Raw genomic sequence first — 13,113 nt, 5'->3', positions numbered from 1 at the left:
TGGTTGAGCATCAAACACATTTATTTCACTTTTATTGAATACAAGAACAGTGAGCACACACGCATACACCACCAAGCACTGAAAAAGAATATGATTGAAAGGGGCAAGGGGGAGAAGAGGAACAGGGGAAGAGGAAAGGGGAGTTAGTGAAGGAACGACAGAGCATTGCAGTTGGTTGGTAAGGTGCTTTTCAAATAAAAATCATGTTTATTATTATCACTCATGCAATTGCAGGCAAGTTTTGAAATGAATTTGTAGATTTAGGGACAAACAGGCACTCATGTCTCCCAGCCACTTCAATGGAACGGTCCCCAGAAAAAAGAAAAATAGTGATCAACTATCAGAAATGTCAGCGACAGTGATGAAGAAGGTGGGAGGAAGCCAAGGCCTTAGAGTGATGTACGGCTTCAACACCATCACAAACAATATAGATATATAACAAATATATAAAGAAAAAGTTTGAGTCTATTGCTCACCTGGCAAGGTGTGGATTATATATCTATCTATCTATCTATAAAACCCACCTCTGGCCAGGTGGGCAAAAGACTCATGCTCCCCCCCCTCCATTGTCACTCACTGTGAGGAATCCAGAGAAATGGGTCGACTGTTTTTTAGCTCTGAACCTGCAGGGTCTGTTTCTAATCTCGCTTCCACTGATTTTGCAGCAGCGCAACTCCACTGTTTTTAATGGAGTAACTCCAGATCTTATACTAGCGTGAGCGAGATCAAAATCAGTTTCAAAGTAGCCTCCAATTCAATTTCAATGGCATCAAGTTTCTACCAGCTTTTTTTTTTTGTTTGAAATTCAAAATGTGTCAAACAGTGTGATGCATGGGGGGATTTACTCCCTCTGATAGCAGAACAGACAGGCTTGCACAGCTCTTGGGAACAGGTCCTCTGAGTTGGGCTTTTCGTCCTGAAAGCGCATATGTTTTTTACAGCTGACTTGAGTATGTTTAAAAAAAAAAAAAAAAGACTGTGTAATTGCTGACACTCCTTTTGGTTTTGCTGGGTGTTGTCCCTAAAGCAGCAGCAGGTTAGGGGTGGCTGTGAACTTTCAGGTAGAATCCAGGGAGAACACCACACATTTGGATTCATCAGAAGCCTGAAATGACCCTCACTGGCACTAGCACATGAATGAGTGCTATCATCAGGGAACCAGTGCTCATCCCTTTAATGCTTACATGAGAAAGCCATGTGCCAAAAGGAGAACAGACTTCATGGAGACACAGTAGAAGACAACTGGAAAGACCAAGGCCCACCAGAAACTCAGGAGTCCCTGCTTTGGGAGGAAATTGATCATATGGGGTATGCCCACCGGATTCTAAATATTCAAGTTGTCCATTTTCAGTAGGATTCCCAGATCTCATCGTGGGGACTAGGTAGAGGTGCTTCCTCTCCAGGCATTAAGTGTGTGTGTGTGTTGGGGGGGGAATAAAGACAAAGATGGTGCAATGTTTGTGGACCCTTCTGTAGCTTCAGGAGCTAGTGACAATTCCATTTGGAAATCAGTTCATTTTCTTTTCTTTTCTTTTTTTTTTTTTGGTTCTAAGTCTTCCCTAACTGCCTGTCTCACACAGTGCCTCAGGTCCCAACCTCCACTCCAAAGGCAACAGCAGAGAAAGACTTTATCTAAGTGCCAGGTTCTGTCCAGTTGTGGGGAAAGCAGCCTCTCTGCCTTCCTGCTGCCTCATCAGCATCTGCCCTCTAAGTTCTGGATGACTGGGCAATGCTGTCCAGCCCTGTAAATCTACTGTTCCCTGCACGTTTGTCACATGGTTTCTTACTCATCAAACTGTCGGTGGACAGGAGTCAACCCTAAGCCAGAGTATCAGTGGACAGTACCATGGAGGAAATGGATGGGGGAGCTGCCATTCACCTATTCCCGCCAGGACAGCTGTTGCACCGCCTACAGCCACCCTGGCAAAATGCAGTCATACAGCTTGCTGTGGAAAGGTACTTGCTTACCTCAAACATTTCACTTCAAAAGCTCTCGAGCTGGGACTGAGGTTCAGAAATGAAGCTAACAACAAGTGTCTAGACCAGTGGGGGGAATCACTAACTCAGCCCAGGTGCCTGGTTTTCAAGAATGTGCTGAAAAGTGTGATATGATACCTCTACTGCTGCTAGGGCTCCAGATCTGAGGAGTCAAAGACTCCTAGAGCCTGGAAGCCTGGGAATCAAACAGTCTAACTCGAGGCTTCACACAACCTCAACATCTTTGGATTTGGGGAACGGGGAGACATTTCTGTCTGGCACATTTTGGTAATGATAAATGGATGCAGTCTTTTCCTTCTTTCCCAACCCCCACCCCTCCATGTTGCTGAGCACTCCCTTACCACCAACCAACCAACACCAGACACTGTGTCACTACACCAACCCCTCCTGCCGCAGTGCATCAACTCAGTGGCAAACATCCCATTCCAGCCTCCGAAAGAGCAGCGGCTAATGAAATGTTCCCTGTTCTCTTCTTGTGGGATATCAGTGTGAGCTAAGATTCTCATAGTATATCAACCACAGTCAACCAAACAATTATAATTTAAAAATGTCATCCGCAAACTTACCAACACGGTTTAATTAGTTTAATATCGTTTCCCACCCACCACTCCACACCCTCAGTTATATATAATATACATAACTTAAAAGCACATTCATATGAAACCCCTACAGACTGCATTTTTATAAATGAGAAACCATATACATATAGTTTTTGTTTTGTTTTAAATGAGATCTGTTCTTAATTACCTTCAGCAGAACAAGAGACTGGACAAGGGGAGAGAGGAAAGAAAAGGAAGGACAAGTGGGTGGGTAAGAACAGAACCAAAAAATGATGCAACAGAACTAGCATGGAATGGGGAAGAGGGTTGATCACCACACATCCTGAAGCAGAAAATAATTACAAAATAATCAAACAATTCAATGGTTCTCTCTCTTCTTTCCTTAGGTGGGGAATAGTTTTGCATCTGCTTGTGGGTTGTTGGAGTTTTTTTTTTGTTTGCTGCTTTGTTGCAAAGCACGTTTCATTTCCATTCAGTGTGCAACAAATGAACCCATGAGTTGTGTCTCCTTTAAATGCAACATGCAAAATGGCGGTTTATTGTATGTTAATATTATTATTATTATTATTATCATCATGATTTGTTGTTTGTTTTTCTGATAAATCCAGTCAATTCTTCAATTTGTCTGCAAAGACTAAAGTAGGTGGTTGGTTTTGTGTGTTATTGTTGATGTTGCTGTTTGTAATTCACCTCCAGCATATAGCAGCAGTGCAAGGATGCATTTTGTTTCCTGCATATATATATATATATATATATATATATATTTGCTATTCCTTTTTTTAAAAAATTTGTCTCTCGCCATTAACGTTGCAGCCAGGACGTCTAGGTCTCATTGAGGAATCCAGCAGGAAGGCCCTTTCTTCATTGTTCTCCAAGTTGGGTTTGAATAGAGATGCCAACTTCTGTAAACACGGCAGTCAAGATTCCTGCACAGGGCAGACGAAAATGATTGTTCATAGAGCATTATTTATTGGTTATAAAGAGCTTTTTGCTTGTATTAAGGCACCAGACAATCAAGCTGCAAACACAAGGGAATATATTCTATTCTCATTACGCTGGTGCAATGCAACTGATTTAAATGCAGTTGCACTGTTGTAAGGGTCCAATCCTGCAAGGTCTCATTGAAATCACTGGTAGAGTCCCCATTACCTGAAGTCATTACATAAAGACGGCATATCTTTCTAAAAGGTGTACTAATTACTGGGTGGGTTCTCTAGTATTGTGTGTTACGCAGGATCAAATGATCATAGTCTACAGCCTTATAATCTATTAAAGTAATTGGAATTGATGGCAAACAGCACCTTGCAGGATTGGGCCATGACTAAGGCTACATTTTAGTCATGGGTATTTTTAGTAAAAGTCATGGACAGGACATGGACAGTAAACAAAAATTCACCGCCTGTGACCTGTCCATGAGTTGTACTATATATCCTTGACTAAATTGGGGGGGAGGTAGGAGGGGAAGGGAGCTGGAACGGCCTGGGGGCACTGCAGGTGCTCGGAGTGGAGGTAGCCCAGGGGGTATCCTGGGTGCGGCCCGGGACCCCCGCTGGTGCTGGGGAGAGGGGAGGTTGGCGGGGCTGGCAGGCTCCCTACCTGGCTCTGCGCCTCCCCAGAAGCGGCAGCATCTCTCAGCTCCTAGGCAAAGGTGTGGCCAGGCATTTCTGCACGCTGCCTCTGCCCTGTGCACCGACTCCGCATCTCCCATTGGCTGGGAACTGCGGCCAATGGGAGCTGCGGGGGCGGTGCCTACAGGTGGAGGTAGAGCGCAGAGTCCCCTAGCCGTACCATGCTTCCACCTAGGAGTGGAGGGATGTCGCTGTTTCCAGGGTACCCCCAAGGTAAAGCCATCCAGAGCCCTCACCTCCCTCCTGTGCCCCAACACCCTCCCATACCCAAACTCCTGCTGCTGCTGCTGGGGACGGGGACGGGGAGCATGGTGCCTGAGAATGCCCCAGCAGCAAGCAGTGCGCCTGGCCCAGGGGCTGCCTGAGCTGCTCAGGCGGCTCCCAGGCCAGGCGCACTGGCCGCTGCAGAAGTCACGGAGGTCATGGAAAGTCACAAAATCTGTGACTTCCGTGCCCTCCATGACAAACTCGCAGCCTTCGCCATGACTGAGGAAATTTTAGCCCCACATTTTACTGCAGTGACCAAGCTTTCACAGTCTTCCTTTATTTTAGACTCACATTTGCCTTTCTTTATTGTCGATATAATGGTGATGCATCCCCTTGCTGTTTTTTCCCTTGTTTGAGGTCCCTGTGCTGCCTTATTAGCTCACTGTTGCTTTTTCCTCATTTATCTATTGTGATGAAAGCTCACGTGCTGCTTAGGTGCAAAAACAAACAAAACCCAAACATTTTAAACTTGACAGATCTTGTTTCCAGCTATCTGTGGTATCTGTGCCAATGTATCTGGACATCTGGCCAAATTCATCTCAGATACATGTCCTCTGAAGCTGACAGAGTCACATCAGGGTTGCATTTGTCCCACTGTGTCTATGTACAATAGAGTGTTTCATTTTATGAGCTCAGGATGCCTGTTTAATAGATGACTAAACACAGGAAATGGGATACTAATAATATCCATTTTTCAAAATTCCAACCTCCAGCCTTGAAATTTAAAGCAAAGACTATCTAGATCAATCAGAAATAGAAAGAAAAACAAAAAGCAGAGCCACGTTTTCAAGAGGGCTCCAGAAACACCTGGAGTTTGTGAGAGTGCACTGGGTCTATGCATGCAAGATACATGCTTTGGCACTGGCACGTGGACATTTACAAGGAGGCAACTGATGAATCTAGTACTGGTGAGTGGTAGCAAGCTAGCAGAATCTGAAGACTAAAGTCCTCACTTTAGCCACAGAACGGGCAATTGCAATACAGCGCTCAGGCAATCTCTGCTGAGACAGACAACAAGGAGGACAATGGTAGTGGTGGATTTGGTGATGTGGTCACAGCAATCAGATGGTAAAAGCTCTCTAGGTCATTCCCAATCCTCTGGACAGGACCGTCCAGTCTCCTGGAGCATACACAGTTATCCCTCTCCAGTTGCAAATGTGGGTTCTTAGAATGCGCAAATGGGCTCGGTCACAAACATGGCCATTTTTGGAAGCCCTTTGCAAACCTGTCCCATAGTGTCTAAGAAGGAAGATGAGTGAAACACCACACACTGGGGAAACGATTAAGAGAACTGACAGAGGGTTCCTAGGAAGGAAATCTGTGGCTATTTGGAAGTAAGGAGGGGTTGTGCAAGAGATAAAAACTGGGCCCCGAGATATGTCCTTTGGCACAGTCATTGTGACAACCCTAGATAAAGAACACTGAGCACATGGTGCTGCCCACAGAACTGCTTTGCAAGTAGCCAGGATAATTGGGCAGAAAAGCGCCCCCCATAGCATGTCTCAGAGCAGCCTTCTAAAAATTGTTCATGGCTCTGATCTACACTATTTCCTACTGTAACTGCAATATGAGAAAGGCTCTGCCTGTATCATCACCTAGACATCATAGCTGTGAGGGGTTCCCTGCCTGCATTGTTGTCAATGAATTACATCTGTGAAGGACTCCCTGCTTGTACCATTTATCAATACTAGTACATTGTACCTACGGAGGATGCCCTGCCTGCACTGTAACCTATATATATATTGTACCCGAGAGAGAGGCTCTACCTTGTAACTTCTATACATACCTGCGGTTTCTTGTCCCTTTCCTCTGGAGATGGTTCTGTTTCTCTATATACCACAGCTTTGGTTACCAGCATGTCAGGGTGCTGTAGTTTTGCCTCTTTGATTGCCAAAGCTAATGCCTGTAAACCAGAACAATGTCAGAGTATTTACCACAATGTCAATTACATCTTTTGTTAATAGCCAAGATTAGCATTATTTCTGGAGCAAGCTACAAGGATGTCAGAAAATGGGCCCAGGGCACGTGAAACTACTCATGGCTAAGGTTGGGCACATAAGGAACTGGGTTTGGATTGAATTCTCAAGAAGTTTAACCATACCTGCAAACCCAAAGAGAGAGATTCAAAGCTGAATCTGTGGGTAATGACCTGACAGTACAACTTGCCTACTAGCTGACCAAGGATTTGTAAAATCCTAGGATGTCCTATTCATCATTCTTTGCTGGACTTATTTTCTGTAGAATCATAGTGAACAGAAGGGACCAAGGGTCATCTAGTCTAACTCTCTGCCAAGATGCAGGATTTGTTGTGTCTAAACCATCCAAGACAGATGGCTACCCAGCCTCCTTTTGAAAACCTCCAGTGAAAGAGCTTCCACAACCTCCCCAGACAGTCTGTTCCATTGTCCTACTGTTCTTACAGTTAGGAAGGTTTTCCTGAGATTTAATCTAAGTCTGCTACGCTGTAGTTTGAACTCATTGCCTCTTGTCCTGCTCTCTGCGGTAAGAAAAAACAACTTTTCTCTATCTTTTTTATGGTAGCCTTTCAAGTATTTGAATCATAGAATATCAGGGTTGGAAGGGACCTCAGGAGGTCATCTAGTCCCACCCCCTGCTCAAAGCAGGACCAATCCCCAATTTTTGCCCCAGATCCCTAAATGGCCCCCTCAAGGATTGAATTTACAACCCTGGGTTTAGCAGGCCAATGCTCAAACCACTAAAAGTGTCTACAGTGCAGACGCAGGTATGCTTTATAGCTTGTGTAGACATACCCCTGCTAGCTGTACTCTAGCTAGCTTGCTAAACATAGCAGCGAGGATGCAGAGGTGCAGGCCCAACTGATCCACCGGATACGTACTTGCTTGTACAACCAGCACTGAAGCCCATTTGGTCACATCCTCACTGCTATATTCAGTGAGCTAGCTAGAGTATAGCTAAGGCAGGTACCATTCGCCCCCACGGCAGCAGTGTGGATATACCCTTCTGGTTTGAAGGCTCCTGGTTTGAATTTAATTCTTGTTTTGGATTTCTTTTTTATTGTGCTCGTTTTATGTGTTCAATCCATTCCCTCCTTTTGTGATTAGAGTCTATTCTCAATTACAGCTATGCCACCCCAGCGGCCAGCCTGGGTTCACTGTCCAAACAGCTAGCTACACCCGAGAAGAGCAAGCATGTGCTGTTTCCTCATTACTTAAAGCAACACTGGTGGGAGACTCTAGACTGGAAGATGCTACTGATCAGTATAAATCAAACGACCATGTTGTTTTGATTGTAGGCCCAAATGGGTAGCCCTTTCACGTCACTTGCTCAGGGCACAGATAGGCTTTGCTGTGAGTGCAGAGTTTGCTGTACCCGTATAGCACCTCCACCCCAGTTGATCCCCTCTTCCACACCCTGGACAGAATGATCCATTCAGGGAAGCAAGCACTTCCCAGTGATAGCTGGGCTGTGGACAGACCCGCTTTCACAGAGAGTAGGAAACAAGTGTAGGAAAGAGTCACCGTTGAAGGCCCTAACAGAATGGCTTCTCACAGGTTTCCCTCCTACCTGGTCTTGATCCACATCTTCATCTCCCGTAATAATGATCCGCTTCTCTATTCTGGTCTCTGCAAACCCTCCTTTCACAGTCTGGAATGGAAAAGGGGGCAGGATGAGTCCACAGACTGGATAATTCTCACACACTAGACAGGTGGCTGCCTTGGAGGCTGCTCAAGCTTCAGCTCGTGGAGAACCGAACAGTCTAATTGCTTTGTGGGGAGGGCCAAAGGGAACATATTGCGCCAGTGCTCCACGGACTGCTCTGGCTTCCTGTTCACTTGGGGATGCAATTCAAGGTGCTGGAAGTTGATCCTTAAAGCCCTACATGGTTTGGGTCCTACATTAGCTGCTGAATTTGAGATTCCACCTCTCCCTGTGTGTCACCCCCAAGAGCTGAGATCAGCTGTTGTGTTTTTGCCCCAGTATTGGGCACCTGTGTGGGTGGCTCTCCCTGGAGGGTTCTTGGGTTTGGAAATGGCTCTCTTCATTGGTCTGGCATTAGGTGTGGTGGGTGGGATTTTCAAAAGTGCTCAGCACCGACCCAACTCTGCTCCCAATTAAATGAGGGGGAGCTGGGGCAATGCCGAGCACTTTAGAAATCCAACCCGACTCAGAACGTTTCTCTCTGCCTCGCTGGCAAAATCCCCCCCTTTCCTAGTAGATCTGATTTGGTACTGGTGTGTATAAATATATGACATGTGCACTGCGAACTGCCTGCGCTCCTGAAATGTAGGACACAGCCAAAAATGGAAGAAACACATTGGCCCAAATTCCACCCCCCACCCATGCTACTGGCCCCAGTGAAGCTGAATCCACTTATACCAGGACTGAATGTGCCCCATTTACTTTAAATGGTAAAGGACTCTTGTATGCTCAGTTGCTATGTAAATGGCATCAGTCCTGGGCCACTGTGGGCTGGCGCATTTGTTGTTTCCAATTAGTGCACATTACAATCTAGTGTACAAGTCCTTCCTCTCCCAGTGGAAGCTGTTTTCTTTAGGAACCCACAGCCTGCCCCCGAGGCGTTATGTTTTGGCAACGTTCCACTCCTGACTTTGTGCCTTTGTCATTCTTACCTTGGTAACGTGGGTAGTGGTGGAGGTGGAGAGGGTTTCTGCAGTGGCACCAAATAGGCTGGTGAGAATTTCCTTCCCAGAAGAGCTGCTGCTGATCTACAGAACACGCAAGGAACATCTGTCATCAGGACCAATGGAGTCCTTGTCAGTAACGCCACTTCCCCTAGTGCTATAAGTCTGGGGCCTGGAAGGGTGCCAGAATGCTTACATCCTCACAGTTCTCAGGACAGATCATTCAAACCTCCCTATCCTTTCTTCATTCCTTTTCTCTCTTGCACTGTCTTCCAGGCCTGCTCCTAGGTTGGGTTTGTGCTGTGGCTTGGATCACCCACCACCATGGCCTTTGTGCTTCTTGTAGTCCTTCCACAAGGAAAGAGTGCAACCAGAGGGAGAGCTGTGCTAGCAGGGGCTGGCTGAGTCCAGCCCTGCCCTTCCTGTATGAGACTGGGAGCCAGCCCATGATGGGAGAGGAAGATAAAAAAGGAGTGGAGAGAGAGAAGTGGGACTCGGACAGCCAAGGCTATTACTCAGCCTGTGAATAGCTGCTTGGCTGCCAGACTGTCTGTGTGCCCTGCAGAGGGGTGAAGAGTTTGCAAGGCAAGAGAGAGGCTTACAACCAGTCTAAGCGTTTTTGTGGGGACAGGCTGTCATCTCCAGAGCAACCACAACAGCTGATGGAGCAGCAGAGAGGGCTCTTCCCAATGGGGAACAATTCCATTCTATTGCATTTCTTTGGAGTCCTTTGTTTTACATTCAACTCCAAACAAAGAAGAGTTAAGGACAGATATGATTTTCCTCTCAGTGTATGGCCAGGATGCGCGTACCCCCTTCTCTGCTGCAGGCAGCCCAAGTGTCTGTACTTCTTTGGGACGTAGGCCCTGCTAAGTGACCGACCTGGAACAGGGGGCGGCATCGGGACAGGCTTCACCCTGCCTAGCAGTAATCAAAGGGGGAAAGCATTAAAAAAGAATGTGCTGTTCTAAGGGCCTGATCCTGCAAGGTGCTGAGTGCGCCCTGCAAATTGCTGACCATGGACATCGATGGAAGCCGAGTATCACCACACAGGGTTGAGCCCGAGAAGAGGGATCTGCAGCTGGTACATGACATTAACCTCTTATGGATCCAAGTCCTTGGACCAACCCCTGCATGCTGCTGCTCAAGCAGAGCTCCCCTGGAGTCAATGAGACCTTTGCCTGAATGAGGAGTTAGCCTAGGGAGCTCTCCGGTCCCAATCTGTGTTTAATGTGTGCTTGTTCTGGACAGGAGAGAGTCGCCAAGCGGAAGATTCCTGGCCCTGCCTTGCCCTGCATTCCGTAGACAAGTGGGATGGCCAGCCTCTCCTCCCCTCCCGCTCCACAGAAATCTCTCAGCCCAAGGAGCTGGTGCTCTCCGTCCCCATGCTAGAGGAGGATGTCTGCGGCCAGGAAAAGATAATGCAGCAGATGCATGAGCCACCAACTGAGGACAGCCTAAACCATGAGCCAAGGGCAGCTCCAAGGGGTGGCATTTCACAGCCAGACAGCATCCCTGCAGCACCCCCAGGGCCTCTGTCCAGCACAGAAATCTGGGAAGTGGAAGCACCTTCTCAACTCACCGGAGATGTGGAGCGAAGTTCAGTAGCGGGGCTCATTCCCTTCCCAGGCTTGGTACTGTGATCCTGGAGGAACGACATTACACTGGAGCATTAGCATGGACACAAGCAGGACAAACAGCTCAGAGAGGAGCATCAGAGACACGGCAGGTCTGTAGGCCTCTCCCTTCATTTGCTGGCATCTTCAAATGGCCAGGGACAAAGCCTCCTTCCAACCCTGTCCCCAATGGAACAGCGTCCCCCGCCAAGCCCCTCACCCAGCTCAGGGCCGCTCCCTCTCACCCAGCACCCAGGGATCAATCAACGAGGGAGGACACAATTAGATGCCACCACCTGGGGACCCCAGGAGAAGACAGCCTGGCTCCGCAGAGCCACATGCTTACTGAGGTCACTGATATGCTTTCTGTGGTGACAATGTGGGACATGGCTGTTGTCTCTTTTCCACCCGTGGTGTCTCTGTCAACCTGCCAAGGGAAGGGGAGACCCAGTGAGTCTGCGCAGATACAGGGGGTAAGCCAGCTGGAATGGAGCGCTTGGTCTGCACTTGCTGACAAAACGTTAGTGCCTCGGAGCAGTGACGCACTCGGGGTAGAGAGGCCGTAGACAGGTCTTGAAGCCACAGATGTGCAGTAACTAGTCTGGTGTGATGTGTTTAATGAACAGGAATGCAAACCACAGGTCTCTGTTATATCCTCCCCACCCAGGCAGCCTCCTGAGGTAGGGCACAGCAGCCAGAGAGCAATGCTACACACCAATTTAGGAGAGGACGTGAATCCTATATTCAAGTGACGCATGCAGATGGGGGTGCATGTGTGAGAAAAGTGCTGTGGGTTCTTTAATAGCCAGGAGTGGGATGGGGCCTTGATTTGACGTCTCTAGATAAGAAGGGGGCTTGTCAGTCTTTGCTCCGTCTAGTCTGTGGTCTCTGCAGAGGAAGGCCTAGCATTTTAAAGGATTAAAAAGAAACCCTGCAAAACGGACCAGTACATTTTAAAACCCTCACCTGATCTAAGAGTATATCTACACTACCGCGGCTAAACTATGGCGCTGCAGCTGGGCCCCTATAGCACTGTAGCGTAGATGCTACATCAACAGAAGAGGTTGTTCCATTAATGTAGTAAATCCACCTCTCCAAAAGGTGGTAGCAAAGTCTAGCCATGTCTGTACTGGGGTTAGGTTGACCTAACTAATGACAGGTTTCAGAGAAGCAGCCGTATTAGTCTGTATTCGCAAAAAGAAAGGAGTACTTGTGGCACCTTAGGGACTAACAAATTTATTTGAGCATAAGCTTTCGTGAGCTACAGCTCACTTCATCGGATGCATCCGATAAAGTGAGCTGTAGCTCATGAAAGCTTATGCTCAAATAAATGTTAGTCTCTAAGGTGCCACAAGTACTCCTTTTCTTGTTGACCTAACTACATCCCACAGAGCATTTCACAGCCCTGAACAATGTAGCTAGGGTTTTAAGTGTAGATCTGGCCCCAGAAATGAATCCCATTTGTGTGGCCAGGGGTCTCCAACCCCCAAGGGGTGAGAGGAAGAACCCGCATAGTTTGCTTTTATTTCCCCCGCAGTCTGCAGATTTTGGAGGGGATTTTGCAAACTCCAGAATGAGGCTCCGTAGAAAGCATGGTGGTGCAAAGCTGCTGGCTCTCGCACTTTTTGAATGGCAGTGCCGTGCCGCGGAGTAAACCTCAGCAAGTGCAAAGGAGCAAGTCACCTGTGTTGTTTCCGCCGTGGTGACTCTGTGGTGCACGAAGACCTCTGGTTCCGCCTTCTTCGTGCCAGCCACCGAGCTGTCAGTCGCAGCCTCTGGTTTCAGAACAGATGACTGCAGTGGGAACACAGCAAGTCAGCAACAGACTGCATGAAACTGGTTTCTGGAGTTCCGTTAAAATGCAACACCATGACCTGCTCCTCTTTCCCTAAGCTGCATACGTTACTGCCCCCCTCCTGCAGTCCATGGACCACAGGGACACTTGCTGGGAAGAGCTGTGGGTGCTAGGAGGCCTGCACTGCATTTGCAAGGTCACGCTCTTGGATAGCTGTAGGCCTCTTTACACTGAGAAACAAACAGCACAGACCAGCGTTGCCCATAATGCACCCAGGCACTGTGCAGGCTTCCCCACACAATTAGCCAGTGCACCCCCAATTCAGGGCTGGCACTCCTGCAGCAGGCCTTCATCTGAGCAGGCTTCAAACAGCCACTCAAGATTGGAATGAGACCCACCAAACTCATTGCACTGGTGGCCTAGGGAAGATTTGTAATGATGGATTAGGTTCACCCATGTGGGTGAGTGAAGCTAGCTTGACCCTCAGGGATGCAGGGTAGAGGAGGACTAACTCTGAGGGGCAGAGACATGTGGCCAGCACCTGCCCATCCAGCTGGAACCCTGCTGGTGAAGGTTGCTCAGGGGATGTGCTGATCTAGCACTCACTCAGTTGCCCTGGCCATG

The 13,113-nt window shown here is 47.8% G+C and overlaps 1 protein-coding gene across 16 annotated transcripts in view; it reads right to left on the bottom strand.

Annotated features, from left to right (window-relative positions):
• EPB41L1 (erythrocyte membrane protein band 4.1 like 1) overlaps nucleotides 1-13,113 on the bottom strand; it is a 147,637-nt gene continuing 134,524 nt past the window's right edge. For all 16 annotated transcript variants that reach the window (XM_038370511.2, XM_043496127.1, XM_038370510.2 and 13 more), the window contains 7 exons: nucleotides 12,378-12,488; nucleotides 11,041-11,121; nucleotides 10,661-10,723; nucleotides 9,067-9,162; nucleotides 8,000-8,080; nucleotides 6,240-6,356; nucleotides 1-3,484 (listed from right to left, as the gene is read on the bottom strand). In XM_038370511.2, coding sequence (XP_038226439.1) covers nucleotides 3,476-3,484; nucleotides 6,240-6,356; nucleotides 8,000-8,080; nucleotides 9,067-9,162; nucleotides 10,661-10,723; nucleotides 11,041-11,121; nucleotides 12,378-12,488 — 558 coding nt within the window. In that variant the 3' untranslated portion in view covers nucleotides 1-3,475. The remainder of the gene's footprint in view (nucleotides 3,485-6,239; nucleotides 6,357-7,999; nucleotides 8,081-9,066; nucleotides 9,163-10,660; nucleotides 10,724-11,040; nucleotides 11,122-12,377; nucleotides 12,489-13,113) is intronic.

Source organism: Dermochelys coriacea, chromosome 13 (genome assembly GCF_009764565.3).
Source record: "Dermochelys coriacea isolate rDerCor1 chromosome 13, rDerCor1.pri.v4, whole genome shotgun sequence".
Lineage (NCBI taxonomy): Eukaryota > Metazoa > Chordata > Testudines > Dermochelyidae > Dermochelys > Dermochelys coriacea.
The sequence above is the reverse complement of the archived record's forward strand: the minus strand, read 5'-3'. Positions and strand labels throughout refer to the sequence as shown.